At 31.9% G+C, this 16,269-nt stretch overlaps 3 protein-coding genes across 7 annotated transcripts in view; 1 reads left to right on the top strand and 2 right to left on the bottom strand.

Moving 5' to 3' along the window:
* Positions 1-1,998: 1,998 nt before the first annotated feature.
* On the bottom strand, positions 1,999-10,084 carry LOC111002381 (venom protease). 4 transcript variants are annotated; one of them, XM_045627945.1, is made up of 6 exons: positions 9,950-10,084; positions 9,493-9,641; positions 8,941-9,118; positions 3,062-3,243; positions 2,640-2,745; positions 1,999-2,517 (listed from the first exon to the last, which is right to left on the bottom strand). In XM_045627945.1, exons 1-6 carry the CDS (start codon positions 10,008-10,010, stop codon positions 2,081-2,083), a joined length of 1,113 nt encoding a protein of 370 aa, XP_045483901.1. In that variant the 5' UTR covers positions 10,011-10,084; the 3' UTR covers positions 1,999-2,080. The 4 variants fall into 4 exon arrangements, with proteins under 4 accessions (XP_045483901.1, XP_045483904.1, XP_045483909.1 ...); XM_045627948.1 differs by having other exon boundaries at positions 9,499-9,641; XM_045627953.1 differs by lacking the exon at positions 8,941-9,118 and adding an exon at positions 3,586-3,763 and having other exon boundaries at positions 9,499-9,641.
* Positions 7,482-16,269, bottom strand: part of LOC110994237 (serine protease easter-like) — a 27,016-nt gene continuing 18,228 nt past the window's right edge. Inside the window, exons 5-6 of the mRNA XM_045627978.1 lie at positions 8,140-8,245; positions 7,482-8,016 (exon numbers count right to left, since the gene is read on the bottom strand). Coding sequence (XP_045483934.1) covers positions 7,586-8,016; positions 8,140-8,245 — 537 coding nt within the window. The 3' untranslated portion in view covers positions 7,482-7,585. The remainder of the gene's footprint in view (positions 8,017-8,139; positions 8,246-16,269) is intronic.
* Positions 13,881-16,269, top strand: part of LOC111002299 (CLIP domain-containing serine protease 2) — a 10,786-nt gene continuing 8,397 nt past the window's right edge. For both annotated transcript variants that reach the window (XM_045627932.1, XM_045627929.1), the window contains exons 1-2: positions 13,881-13,989; positions 15,944-16,086. In XM_045627932.1, the coding sequence (XP_045483888.1) occupies positions 13,926-13,989; positions 15,944-16,086 (207 nt within the window). In that variant the 5' untranslated portion in view covers positions 13,881-13,925. The remainder of the gene's footprint in view (positions 13,990-15,943; positions 16,087-16,269) is intronic.

Here is a 16,269-nt window from a genome sequence, read left to right as displayed (position 1 = left end):
AAGTATTTAAAATAATAAATAAAATAAAAAAACAAACAAAAATATTCATTAAAGATTATTAGAAATTATGGTTGTTTACTTGCTGGCATAAATGGTCGCCTTTTCCTTGTGGTGTTAGGAGTAGACAATAGGAAAAGTACGAGTATTGAGTAGTATCAAGTAAAAACGACAACGTTGTTAGTGTTGTTACTTGTGTATGAATGTTTCATGTAAATATAGTAATTAATAAGCAAGCAATATTTTAATAAAAATAATCAGAAAAATAAACGCCTGATTAAAATAATGATTTTTTCCTCCTTTTCCAAAGCTCAAGAACTGCTCTAGATAGTAGAAGCGGTTTCGAAATAGAATTCCCTCGGGGATTGAACTATCATAAATAAATTTGATGAAAATATTCATGCGTTCACAATAAAAGCAAGACTAATCTGATAAATCATATAATTAATAATATAAGATTTCCCAAAACATCTGATGAGGTTCAACATTTACAAATGTATTTTAATTGTTGAACTGTATTGATTTGCTCATGATATACTAAATCAATAGTTTTCAATTATGGTATATTTTCTTATTGTATTTGTCATATGTATTTTTGCACTTCTTGCCTACCTTATGTAATTTAATCCATGTTTTTTTCCTTGACTCACAGTGGTTGTCTGGAAGAAATCGCTCGAAAGCGATAAGTCAGCCAGTTGTTTTTCATTAAATTATGTTTAATATTTTGTTTATGTAATGCAACGAAGTGTTAATAAATAAATCATGTTCTAACAAAGAGTACGTACCTAAACTATATTTTAAGAAATCAACATTTATACCAGAATGTCGTAATTTCCTAATTATTCCATTAATTTAAACTTTTTTTTTTATAGAACAGGGGGCAAACGGGCAGGAGGCTCACCTGATGTTAAGTGATACCGCCGCCCATGGACACTCTCAATACCAGAGGGCTCGCGAGTGCATTGCCGGCCTGGTTTGGTACTAATTAATTTAATCATTTTTTTTTAAGGAAATGTGTATTTAATATATTTATCCAGTAAACGTGATTTGTTACGAATATTAATGTAAATAGTTTAGAAATATCTTTTATCTGTATGTGGTTTACTAATTAGTGCTTTTGAAATATCCACGCACACATCCTGCTTTGACATAACCCATTATCACGTTTATAATATTACTACTTAAAAGAGTACCGACAGTTTTTTACGCCGGCTTTTTCTCACGGCCAACACCCTCTGTCTTCTTTGCCGATGAGTAGGGATGCCTACAGGTTCAAATTTAATGACGTGGAATAAGTGATACCTGTCTATATTATGTTCCATACTAAAAGTATTTTATTTTTATTTAAAGTACTAGTTGTATGGGAAACACAACAGCGCAGTATTGTTTAATATAATAATTTTACGTTAACTGTTTCATAGAAATGATAATTGAAGGGAGATAGTTAATTTTTTTTCAAACAATTTTAGTTTTAACTAAATTATAGATAAAGATAAAGATATGGCTTGCAACATACTCTGATATTACTGTACTCTCTTCTAAAGGCAGCATGGATCAAACACATAAAGGTTGTGATTCGCTGATAATGTTATCAAATCCCTAAAAAATGTAATTAATTGTAACAAAATAATAATGTAAAGTATCGTTTCTAGCTAGCTAGAAGTAAGCCATGAGAGAGTACAATATATCATTTATGTGATTTTCTGAAAGTAATATGCATTATAATTCGATACCTACTATAAATATTCTATGTTTAAAATCGAATTTCTGAACACTTACGTATGTATTCTCATGTTGTAGTTAGGATAATCATTAATCGTTATAAACAGATGAGGTTTGCGATACAGTGCGTAAATAAAAATAACTAAGATGGGTTATAATTATTTTTATTTTGCTTTACATATTAGTAATGACCTACATTTTTCTAATTTTTTTTTGTGTGTAACAGTAAGCAACACTATTTATTTTCAATTCCTTTTTATGATTAATAATTTTATATTCTTCATAATACCTTTATTATAAATATAGGTATATTGATCTCGTTTATTTTAGACCGTTTCTTTGTTTTGGAACTAATATACATCTAATCTGTAATATTATCGAGTATCCAATTCACAAATTTCGATACATCAGTGTAAAAGCCTGGTTTTGCAGAACCGCATTTGGTAGGTCCAAAAGAAACGACTCCATATTGAACATAGCGGCTCGCGTCTTTATAGATGTCTTTAATCATAAATGGACCACCAGAGTCTCCACTGCACGAGTCCTTCGCCAATTTTCCCGCACAAAACTGATTCTTCATATCTCTCTTAAAACGCCTATCTTGGTTTGCCATATTTCTATAGTAACACTTGCAATATTTGTTGGATTTTACAGGAATATCGACTTTCATCAATTTTGTAGCCTCTTTGCCGAGGATAATGTCCGTCACGCCCCAGCCAGCCACTGTCCCAGTCTTATAGTCCAAATCCTTATTTTGAAGTTCAGGTGTTATTGGTAGACAAATTGGTTCAACGTTAGCTGGAAAAATGACAAATCTTGGTTATTTATGATAACGAAGTAAAAAATGTGTTAGGATTTCCCTTATTCATAACTTTTAGCGTTAAAATATGAAGGTAATAAGAAAAGTTATTTCAACTTACGATGATTAAAGTCGATCTCGCCTTCCACTCTCAGCAAAGCAATGTCATTTTCCGGTGGCACCTGGCGATATTTGCTATGGGGTATTGCCAATTCTACATACATGTCCTGAAGGAGAACAAGTAGTATAATTATCAGGTCTCGCTTTTTATTACTGCCATGTTTAATCTTTATAGATTTTTTACGTGTGATTGTCATTTTGAAATATCACAAACTGTTACATCCAATCACGATATGACGTGGCATTTTTGTATGCAATCCCGATGAACTAAAGGTTATGGTTAGGGTCACCATCGGTATTGATAATGGGAATATAGGAGCTTATAAAACTTTAACTAAATCTAACGTTCATCTTTTATGGATTACACAGAAAAAGTGTAAACACTTAAAGAGAGTTAAGTTGAAATGAATAATCTTCAATCACCTGAATATGTTTCTCACAGACAGAAGATACGCCAGGTTGATAGTCGCAGTCATCATCTCTACTGACATCGTATTCTCCAATTCTCACTCCTGCAATATCTTTGTTGACAACGCAGTGAGCAGCAGTCAAGATGTATTTTGAATTAATAATTGACCCTGAACATTCACGTTGCGGACCAGAGCCTGAAATAAGAACCTTTTTTATCTGCGATTGATTAAAATAGCGCCCGAACGGATGAAGTTAAACTAGGTCGACGTTAAACTCTTGTAGATACAGCATTTCTTTATATCAGTCATTGTAGAACAGTATCAGGTTCGCAAAAGAAGCAAAAAGAAGTAGAAAAAATATATTATATTGACGAAAAGTGCTTCATTCAGTTTTAGATTTAAAATCTAACAAGGAAACATTTAATCATTATAAATAACTCTAAATAATCTACTACTATATCGTAAAATAATCTCCTATTAACATTCTCTCCAGCATAGAACTAAAAGTCTGCTCTATGAACGAAATTATACACTAACTTGTATTATAAAAGATAATCGCCATCCATGGGAATTCGTAGAGTTTAGCGTATTTGCCTCCAACGATACGATTTCCTAAAATACTTCCACACATTTCTGGTAGAAGGTGATCTTTGCTTATTCCACTCCTGCTGTCTAACGAAGGCATCTCAAACGGTGGAAAAATGGAACAGCATACCTAGAAGAATATTACCAACTAGCTGACCTGGCAAACGTCGTCTTGCCAAACTACTACCTTTAACTCAGCGCCATCTGTTAGAATTGTATCAAATAATAAACAAATGTTAATGTTATCGTAATTTTAGTAAGGATGCCTATTTTTTTGAAAATGAAATATAGCCTATGTCACTCAGGAATGATGTAGCTTTCCAACAGTGAAATAATTTTTCAAATCTGCCAAGTAGTTTCGGAGCCTATTCAATTCATACAAACAAACAAACAAAAAATCAAACCTTTCCTCTTTATAATATTAGTATAGATATACAGATATGCTCCACGACTTATCAACAGGCGAACACCATTAATAATCGAAACCTAGCAAAACAAACAACATTTATTTATTTTATTATTTATTTCCCAATCAACAATAAACAAAAACACAATCTTGCGTCTTAGAAAAAAATACCTACGTATGTGCCATAGCACCTACTTCACATTTACACTATACGACGTATTCGAACGTTGTATGCGCTTCCATTTTCCTTTCCAAAATGGGATTTTGAGGTCGAGCTGCCTTTGTCATGTTCAGGTCTAAAGGCTTGCGGTTTCCTCATGATGTTTTCCTTCACCAATCAAGTGAGTTTTAAATTATCACATTAAATTAACATTTATAAATAGCAAGATCAAGTGCATGCTACCAGTACCTTATATATCATTTGCCCATTTTTAGTTACCACGCCGCAATAAGCTTTGGAAAACAATTGCTTTGTTACATTGTCTTGCTTTAAGGTCGCGTGATCAAATGCCGCCTTGCATTTGGTATATTCCATACAATCCTTACAAATACCTGGAATTTTCAATCTTGTTAACCCATATAATGATGAATATACATGACGAGGTACAGAAGTATTGCGGGTCTTTTTGTCTTTTTTTAGGAATATATTCTCACAAATATGTAAACTGTGTTGTACCATGTATGTTGTAAATAGTAATATTGCCGATGTAGGCGGGGCGGGGCGTATCTCGCGAGACGCAAAACACGAATGACTACGATTTTATTTTATGTATTTTAAGTAAAAATGTAAGAGATAGAAAAAGTAACTTAATTGTTTGTAGACTTGTCAAGATAAATAGCTTTTTTATGTGTGTGTATATAAAGCATACACAAATGTAATTGAAACAATCAAAATGTTAGGGATTTTGATAAAATTTGAAAAAGATAAAAGATAAGTATAAGGCATTGAAATTTTTTTCAAATTTTATATATCGGCTGGTGTATCTTACTAACAATCGTGATTATATAAATAAATAACAACCAATATAATTAAATTGGTTTTAATTAAAACCGATGAAAAACTATCCTTATCCAAATAAGATTCGCTTAAAGAAAAGAGTTCATTTAAAAAGCATGTCTTTGCAAGGATAACTTTACAACACATTTAATTTTAACACATTTGATATTGGCGGTTTCCTCTCAATAATCATTTCGATTATTGTATTTTTAAATATTTGAACTAAGCTTATCACGACTCAAAATTTTTAAATTCAATGTTATTGTGCATAAATAAAAAGAAAAAATTTAATAATTTTGATTCTAATTATTGTCAAATTGAAATATATTTATTTTCCTGTTTCATATTGTTTTATTTCCTTTTCGATAAAATTTTTTAAATTATTATTATTTCATATTCAATACAATTTAAGCATACTTAACGAGCTTATTATATAACTTGAGCAAAACTCTCTATTTTCATGGTAAACAATAAAATATATCAATTAATTACATTCAAAGATGGCTTGGAAATCCAATCCAATATTTTACAAACAAAACTATTTGTTTTTATTAAATTAGTTTCATGAGTATTAGAATTTAATTATCATACATACCATTACCCAAAACGGCACTTATATGTAGCACTAACAGACTAAATATTAACTTTTTAATCATATTTAAATATTCTCTGTTGTAGTCTAGTCGACAGATTTTAGCAGACTGGCAATCGGAACAGTTCAACGCCGTGAATTATTTGCGAAATTAAATACGTCACATACTGTTTGGGTTTTCATAAGATTTTCATTACGTATTGTTATCGTTACTTTAATAACGGAATAGTTTTATCTTTGGTCATATTAATAAGTATTGGTCTCTTTCGTTTTTAAATATATTATTTTTTAGATGACCGCTATAAAACAGTTTACTATTATAGGAATTGTTAACGGCATCCAAGTTATTTCTGTTGTAGTCGCCTTCACATTCAGTGTCAGTTTTCACTGGAACTTGCTAGTACACTGCCGCTTTCATGATCTAGCCGTTTGCTACGTAGTTCAGACGATAGTGGTAGACAGATTGGTTCTACGTTTGCGTAATATTATGAATAGGATAGTCCTTGTGCTGTCTGTGATATATTGTTATTAAGTCATTACATACATTTATTCATTGAAGGAAGACGCGTTTGTGTTTATTTTGTTGTGAATGATACTAAAGATTATATTCTAATATTTCTTTTTTCCAATAAAAGAAAAAAATAAATAAAATAAAATTTGAATTTTTGCACTCATAAACCACAACATTACAAGTACCCCGTGGAAAACTTATATGCAATAACATTTAAAAAAGTTAGTTTTACGTTAGTAATACTTGTGTTAGGCTTGGCTTTTACCTGAATATGATCTTCACAGAGTTCGGTTCATATTCACAATCCCTATCCGAATTTATGTCATACTCTCCTATTCTGACACCTTCGATTTTCTTATCAACGTCCCAATAAAAGCTGTGAGAATAGATTTGTATTTAATTATAGTTCCGCCACATTGAAATTCACTTCGCCTGAAAAAACATCAAAAATGTGCCTTAGGCCTTGATACTTAAGAACGATTTATACAAATCCGAGAACATATTATACTAACTGTTACTTGACTCAACCCACAAAAGGTATAATCTTTTAAGGGCCTTATGACCTAGCGGTCTTTTTAAGTGGCAGCTAGGTGAGGGGTACTGGGTTCGTTTCCCGGTTTCGTTTCGAGAGATCATACGGACACCAGAATAATTGCGAGGTCCCAAGTTTCTTTGCAAAATACATTACTTTTTGAGATAGTGAGATTTTATTTTTCATCCTTCATTTCCAGTTATGACTTCCTACATTTATTAATATTTAAGGTAAAATTACATTTAAATCAATTATTATTTTGTAAATGTTTATAGTTTTCCTTAAATATTAATGGAGTATCATTATTCATAGTAATATTACAAAATAATATCCTGAAAATTCTGGGCCACTTTCGGTTATCAGATAACCTTTTTTTGGACTTTTTTGGACAAAAAACCAAATGAGATTATAAAAACAAAATTATCTCAAACATAACAATATATATAACAAGATTATCTCAAATTTTTAATGGAGTTCGTTCACGATCCAGATTCCATTCTGTTAAAATCTATCGTACAGATGACAACAGAAATTGTTAATATAATTAAAAAAATATTTTTTGTTTATTACAGCTACATATATGTGCCGTTTTGGGTTCTCGTAAGTGTATACTTTATCTATTGGAAAAACTTATGCAAAATACTTCATTCCAATCGAACAGCTTTGAGTTTGAATATTGGGAAACCTCAATATTAACAATATGGACCATGTATATAATCTAGAGGAAATATCTAAGTAATAAATCAAAGTTCTTTACAATTTAAAAAAAAGACAACTGTTTGAATTGTATTTTTTATTTATAATACATTTGTCATCGTTAACATAGATTGATTGTTCCAGGTATTTGTAATGATTGTATTGACTATACCAAATGCAAGGCGGCATTTGATCACAAAACCTTGGAAGACCTTGAACTATTCTTTAATATTATCGAGTATCCAATTTACAAATTTCGATACATCAGTGTAAAATCCGGGTTCACCAGAACCGCAGAGTCCAGGTCCAGAAGAAACGACTCCATATTGGACGTACCGGTTCACGTCTTTATAGATGTCTTTAATCATAAATGGACCACCAGAGTCTCCATCGCACGAGTCCTTCCCTAATTCTCCTGCACAAAACTGATTCTTCATAGCTCTTTTAAAATAATGATGTTGATTTGGCGAATTTAAATAGTACATCTTACAATCTGAGTTGGATTTTACTGGAATATCGACTTTCATCAATCGTGTAGCCTCTTTGCGCGTTTCGGTCACGCCCCATCCAGCCACTGTTCCAGTCATATAGTCCAAAACCTTATTTTGAAGTTCAGGTGTTATTGGTAGACAAATTGGTTCAACGTTAGCTGGAAAGAAGACAAATCTTGGTTATTTATGATAACGAAGAATAGATGCTATAGTACTTCCCTCATTCTTTTAGCACAACTTGGGTAAAATATGGAGGTAATAAAAAAGTTATTTCAACTTACGATAACTAAAGTTGATCTCGCCTTCCACTCTCAGCAAAGCAATGTCGTTTTCCGGTGGTCCGCGGCGAAACTCGCTATGGGGTATTGCCAATTCTACATACATCTCCTGAAGGAGAACAAGTAGTATACATATAGTGCCATGTTTAATATTTATAGATATTTTACGTGTAATTGTTATTTTAAAATTTCACAAACTGTTACATCCAATAACGATATGATGTGGCATTTTTGTATGCAATCCCGATGAACTAAAGGTTATGATTAGGGTCACCATCAGTATTGAAAATGGAGGAATGAATATAGGAGCTTAGAAAAATATAACTAAATCTAACGTTCATCTTTTATTGATTACACAGAAAAAGTGTAAACACTTAAAGAGAGTTAAGTTGAAATGAATAATCTTCAATCACCTGAATATGGTCCTCACAGGCAGGAGATACGCCAGATTGATAATCGCAGTCTTCATCTCTACTGACATCGAAGTCTCCAATTCTCACTCCTGCAATATTTTTGTTGACAACGCAGTGAGCAGCAGTCAAGATGTATTTTGAATTAATAATTGACCCTGAACATTGACGTTGCGGACCAAAGCCTGAAAAAAGAAAGTTAAACTAGGTCGAAGTGGAACTCTAGTAGAGATGATTTTAATTTACAATATATACTTTGGAAACACTAAAGGAAACATTTAAAAAATATAAATAACTCTAAATAATCTACTACTATATAGTAAAATAATCTCCTATTAACATTTCTCCTGCATGGAACTAAAAGTCTGCTGTATGAACGAAATTATACACTAACTTGTGATATAGAAGATAATCGCCATCCATGGAAATTCATAGAGTCTAGCGTATTTGCCTCCAACGATACGATTTCCTAAAATACTTCCACACGTTTCTGGTAGAAGGTGATCTTTGCTAATTCCATTACTGCTGTCTATCGAAGGCATCTCAAGCGGTGGAAAACTGGAACAGCATACCTAGAAGAATATTACCAATATACAGATATTATTCTCCACGACTTGTCAGGAGGCGAACACCATTAATATTCAAAAACCTTGCAAAACAAACAACATTTCCCAATCAATAATAAACACAATATTGGGTCGATTGAAAAAATACGTACATACGTGACATAGCACCTACTTTACATTTACACTATACGACGTATTCAAACGTTGTATGCGCTTCCATTTTCCTTTCCAAAATGGTATTTTGAGGCTGAACTGCCACTGTCATGTTTAGGACTATGGGCTTGCGGTTTCCTCATGATGTTTTCCTTCACCAATCAAGTGAGTGTTGAATTATAAAAATGAAATAACATTTATAAATAGCAAGATCAAGTGTATGCTACCTGTACCTTCTTTACCATTTGCCCATTTTCATATACCACGCCGCAATAAGCTTTGGAAAACAATTGCAGTGTTTCATTGTCTTGCTTTAAGGTCGCGTGATCAAATGCCGCCTTGCATTTGGTATATTCCATACAATCCTTACATAAACCTGAATTTTTTTAATCTTGTTAATACATATAATGATATATATACAAGACGAGGTACAGATGTACCGCGGGTGTTTTTTGTGACCTCTTTTCGAAATCATCTTCTCACAAATATGTAAACTGTGTTGTATTATTATGTCTTATACTATAATATAATTTCATGGTAATTATATTTACTCTAGTAATAAAATATATCAATTAATTACAGTCAAAGATGGCTAGGCAAACCCAATCCAGTGTTTTACAACCGAAACTATTTGTTTTTATTAAATAAGTTTCATGAGTATTAGAATTTAAGTATCATACATACCATCACCCAAAACAGCACATATGTGTAGCACTAACAGACTAAATATTAACTTTTTAATCATATTTAAAATTCTCTGTTGTAGTCTAGTCGACAGATTTTAGCAGACTGGCAATCGGAACAGTTCAACGCCGTGAAATATTTGTGAAATTAAATACGTCACATACTATTTGGGTTTTCATAAATTACTATTTTTGTTGATAAAAACGTGCGCATGTTCTATTTTTGACAAATTGAACTACTTTTAAAATTCTATATTATCTTTCCAATTTATCGCTTATTTTTATAAGTAGTTCTTATTTTCAAAAATAGAACTAAATTTTAAAAACTTTTATACTATAAGTCATACCATTGTATTTTCATATAACCGAGCAAAACAATCAATTGTTTTATTAACACGAAGGCATAAAAATGTGTTTATTTTAGCAAATTTAATTAGAAGTTAATAAGCAGTTCAACAATTTATTATTATAATATAACTTTAATTTCTTTTACAAGGTCCTAAGGTCGAGACAAATTAGTTAATAATATTTCACAAGACTAAGCCACTGATCAGGTTAAAAATGTTAAAACATCAGAATTCTGTTTGGTGTGATCTTGTAATGGAAAGTCTCTAAAGTACACCCTTAATACAATACTCTTTTATCCTTACAATTTGTCAACTATCAGATAAAAAATGTAGTATATTTAACAAATTGTCCAAGTTTTGTGGTCTTTGTGTCAGCCGCACCAGAAGTACCGTGGAGGTTATGGAGACGATGATCAAGAGAAGAGCACCTTTTGATACTCCGGTTTCCTTATCAAGAATGACAATCAATAGCACAGACTGCGGTATTCTTTTTTATTCAAATTAAACTAATTATAAGGTGCTTAAGGTTATTTACATATTTGCGTATTGTTCTCACGAGTATGTGCGTGCTCCTATTTCACCATGTCTCCTGCTGAGGACAAATCTTTGTTTTGAATTTATTTTATTATTCTTTATTACTCAAGATATTATATGGAACATGGTAGTGGTTGCAAACATTGTGTAAAAAAACCTGGCGATTAAAAAGAGTGTCGGAGAGTTTATTACCAGTTCTTCTCTTCCGTTCTACGCCCTAGATTTGAGAACTGGCAGTAAATGTAAAATTAGATTCATTAAATTTTTTTGACGTTCATAAGTGTACATTGTGTTACCTATATGAATAAATGAATTTTGACTTGACTCTGACCATATAAAACGAACTATTATATGTGAATATTAAATACGAACTCTTTCCTTCCTCTGAAGAGAATAAGATAACTGCTTTATTAAAAATAATAGTTGCGCTGCAACCCTTGGATGATTAAGGATAGAATTAGGATTAGTTTTAAAAGGCGTTCAAAAGATTTATGTGCCTATGAGTATTCAGGTTTAAGGCATACCAGTTTCCTGCTCGTTTTTCCTTCACCGCATAACCGATAAAGCATATATTTTACATTTGTACAAACACTATTTATAATTAATAATGCGCTCCAATCCTTGGAAATAATGATGAATCATCAAGTATTTAGGAATCCGTCTAAACAAAATACCGTCCGGTAGTTTGTTTGTTACAAACATAAAAATGTGTCCTCTTTATGACTCAAAGTCAAACTCAAAATAACTTTTCTCATATACCGAGGCCCGTGATAATTATTTATCAGTCCTGTGATCAGTGATCATTTGGCATGGAAACAATGTTCATGTAATTCCTTAAAATATATACGGAATCGTACTATTAATTAATATAATTATAATAATACAGAAATCATTGACGATCAAAATAAGATTCACAAATTTTTTTTTATGCATTTCGAGGGATGTAATATTATTGAAAAAAAAAACAAAAAGCAGTTCAACAATTTATTTTAATAAATAAAATATTTAATTCTTTTACAAGGTTCCAGGGGTAAAATGGGTAAAATGGGTTGGCCATTTTAGGTTAATAATATTTCACAAGACTAAGCCACTTGATGGTTAAAAATGTTGAAAGATCAGATTTTGCTCGGTGTGGTCTTGACTTGCAAAATCAATGACGTACACCATTTATCCAATACACTATCCCATCCTAACTATCTGTCAACTATAAGATGAAATATGAAAAAAAATTCACAAATTTTCCAAGGTCTTTAAAGCATTGAAGCACTGGATTTAGTGTTCAGTTCTACAAAGACAGCAACTCTCTACTATTATTAATTGAAGTTTTGAAAAGGAATTAAAAGTTAGCACACGGGGTGACTATTCAGAAATATGCATTGTTTAAAGTACATAAAATATGTACGAGAATGTACCTAGTCTTGACTCGGAACCTTGGCCATAGGTAGTAGAAGAGCTGCCATCAAAACGCCATGTTTTTTTTTATAGAACAGGGGGCAAACGGGCAGGAGGCTCACCTGATGTTAAGTGATACCGCCGCCCATGGACACTCGATGCTAGAGGCCTCGCGAGTGCGTTGCCAGCCTTTTAAGAATTTGTACGCTCTTTTCTTGAAGGATGTTATGTTATAGGCAGCTTCGTTAGTCTTCAATTCTGTGATACAGTCCAGATACATCATACAATTCATGGTGGTTTTTTTTGTACAGAATGTAAAGTGACGGCAGCATATTCAAGCTTCTCTCACTGTACATTGTACCCAACTACCGAAATGTCATAAATTATGTATTCAACTGTAATACTACAATGAATTCGACAAAGTAGATGTTGAGTCAAATATTTTAATCGTACGGTAGAACTGATAAACAGGGACAAAACAGTAAAAGAGAGGATGGTTGCCACAAAACGTTTTCAGTCACCAATATACAAATATATACAGTAAAATAATAATATGTACTCTTATTAAAAAATATCGAATCATTTATTTTAATAGATCACGAATGTATATACAATTTAACGGTGACATATTATCAACACTTGGAAAATATTTTTACACTTTGTCACTTCATTCCTTGTAAACTCTTTCATGTTTTTTTTCACTAAACAGCACTTTCCCTGTGAAGCGTTAAGGTGACATCGGGTGGTGGAGGCTCCCAATCCCAATTCAGTCGTGCCTTAGATCGTCGGTCTACGGGGGGCCCCGACTCGTTGGAACCGTCCGAGTATCCACTACTGCAGGATCGAAGACTTCGCGATGCATGGATTTTATGTTCTAAAAATATGATATATATGAATATGGAATAGGAACAGTAATTATTATATACTAGAAAATACCTTAATTTATCTTACAATATATGACTATAAAATAAGATCCCGCAGATCAAGAGTCGAGGATAAAGAAATGGGAAATTAGTATATCAAAAAAAACTCTGAGATGGTCTGAAAATTAAGTAAAAGATATTGTTATACTCGTATTTTTTTTATAGAACAGGGAGCAAACGGGTGAACTGTCATTTTCATACCAAGGTCTATCCATATACACCGATCCGACCTACTATGGATAACTGGTATCGACAGATGGCTATTACAGTCCCTCGATTGATTATTGACACACTTTAATCAATATTTGGATTAAGATTTCTATCTTAGATGGTCAAAATTGTATTGAGATAGGTTATTGGGTTTGGCCGTTAATCTGTACCGCTATTTAACAAAGAATTGATCAATTCTTAATCCCGACCATGACACTGGCTAAATCCTTACCTACCTCCTATAGTATCCAAGTAATCTCTTGCGACATCATCCAGCTGCAGGACCTGTATTACAGGGACTGGCTTACGTCTGGATCTTTGAATCAGCCGCACCAGAAGTACCGTGGAGGTTATGAATACGATAACCAGGAGAAGAGCACCTATTGATATTCCCACGTCCTTACCTTATCGTATTAACTTAAATTGTATGTTATAAATACCACACTGATTGCAAAGCTTGAGGAAAACAAATATATATATGTATATGCGTCATTATAATAAAAGATTTTTTATTATGTGGGTCGAATTAAGTTAGTCTATGTAAGTGTTTCACAAAGACCACACCTTTAACATGTTTGTTAATATATTTTTAGGTTTATTAGTGCTACATTCGTGTTATCTAGTATATAGTGAACGTACGTAATTCCTTTTAAGTATTAAAAATTGCAAATCGATCTAAAAAATAGGAAATAAAGCTCTTTGCATCGCACACGCAATACAATAACAGATTATAATCTTAATTTATTACAAATTGTCTAGCTCTGTCTATATAAATCTTAATTTCAAGAAAAAAGCGGTTTGGCTTAAAAAGTAGACAAATAGTTTAATTATATTACATAATTAATTCGTGGTGTAACTTTATATTATTGTTGAAATTAAAAGAAATCGTGATGCTAAAATAAATTTTAAATAAATTCAAAAACGGTACTAATTTAATCACGATTGTTTTATTGCATACATGTATAATTAAATTATGAAAGACAATCTAAATTCAACTATCATAAAGACAACTTTTGGGTTATTTGACTTAAAAGTAGTTCTCCTATTTCTCTTAATATATTAAACGCAACATTCAACAATTGAAACAAAATAACAATCTTCTTTCGAAAACAACCATAAAGTGAATTTTCTTAAAAATCAATTAATTAGATACGTTTTTTTAGCTTTAGTATCTCTTTGATTATTATTAGTAGCAGCTCTGCACTACATAACATTGTAAATCGTTTGTTCGATCATACCGTATACACATAATAATTAATAAGATTAATTGCGTGTTGTTTATAACGGTTCAATGGTTCTGCGTCATATGAACTTGAACTCACATCTAGATCAAAATCAAAATATAATTAAATCATAAGTAACTCAATACTTAATTTTAATCGTCTGTAAACATTGCTTCTAAATTTACATTTACCGCCAGTTCTCAAATAGTAACTACGTAGAACGGCCAAGAAGAAAAGTCCGTCACTTTTAAATTGCCAAGCATTTATGCAGACAATCAATGCATCATCACGTACAACCTCGGGGTTTAATTGTACCCTTAAGCATTAGTCCCTCATTCGTCAGTCTAAAGCAATATTCAGTTCATTCCAATCCAACCACTAATGAACTAACTCTAACTCATCGCTCACGGTACATACTTCTACATAATGATTAACAGGTAATCCTTTATATACAAGAATTAGAATATAGCGATTTATTAATTAAGAATTCGGTGAAAGTCTCAGTCTCAGTGTTAACTATACTTTTAACAGATGAACACCGGGCTGGAAAGTTTGAATATATCGTACACTAACTTGTGAGGAAGCCGTAGCTACAGTAGTTAGTCAAAATCTGGTTAAAATATTTAAAAAAAATAGCTAATTTCAAGTTTACAAAGAATTTCATAACATATATTTGGAGAACCTCGCAAAATGGTAGTAAATGTTTATTCAAAATTGTTATTCAAAATACTAAAGTGTAATTATCCGCAATTACATTACAGTATATTCATGTATAGTACGTTGTTTACTGGACGACTATGTATTTGCATGTTGTTCCCGCCAGAATGAAAGGACGTGCTTATATTTCACGAGCCTATTACTAATAATTCAGTTAGAGGACAAATATATATTTTTATTTAACTAACTACTATAAACATGGTGCAGCGCCTTACAAACATTGTGTAAAACCTTGGCGATTAAAAAAGTGGCGGAGAGTTTATTGCCAGTTCTTCCCTTCGGTTCTACGCCCTTGATTTAAGAACTGGCAGTAAATGTAAAATTAGAAGCATTTAATATGGATTTCTTTATTTACTTTATAAGTGCACATTGTGTTAACTAAATGAATAGATGATTATGTTTATGTATGAATGTGTATTCCTGTAAGAATAATTTAATAAAATAAATAAATAAACTGATTTTGAATTGAACTGGCACGGAAACGTCTAACAATTTATTAACTTAAACAAAAATAAGGGAAGTTAATGTTTAAGTATGACATTTTTTGGCTTTTAAGTGTAAATAACATACGAGGCAAAAACTAAATCCTATAAGAGAACATAAAATATATTATAAATGTTAATCTAATTAATAAAACTATTTTTTGTAGGATATTGCAGCGATTGTCAAATTTACTACACATGCAAAGCAGCAGCTGATCATGCTCGGTTCAAGCCAGGCGACGAAACAAACAAGCTTTTTGAGAAAGCTGCGTGTGGAACAGAAACGGAAGATGAAGACTCCGACTTTAAGGTAATCAATAGCTAAAAGCATGCAGCAGAATTTGTAAAATTCGCAGAATAATAATTGCACAAGATTTTCAACGAAGGAATAGCCACGGTGTTTCAAGTGGTGGTAAAATTTGTTTCAAATCGCGATGGAAAATCAAAAATAATATTATTTTATTCAGGATCCCAATATGTGTTATAGGGTTGA

The sequence above is a fragment of the Pieris rapae genome, chromosome 1, assembly GCF_905147795.1.
Source record: "Pieris rapae chromosome 1, ilPieRapa1.1, whole genome shotgun sequence".
Classification (NCBI taxonomy): Eukaryota; Metazoa; Arthropoda; class Insecta; order Lepidoptera; family Pieridae; genus Pieris; species Pieris rapae.
The sequence above is the reverse complement of the archived record's forward strand: the minus strand, read 5'-3'. Positions and strand labels throughout refer to the sequence as shown.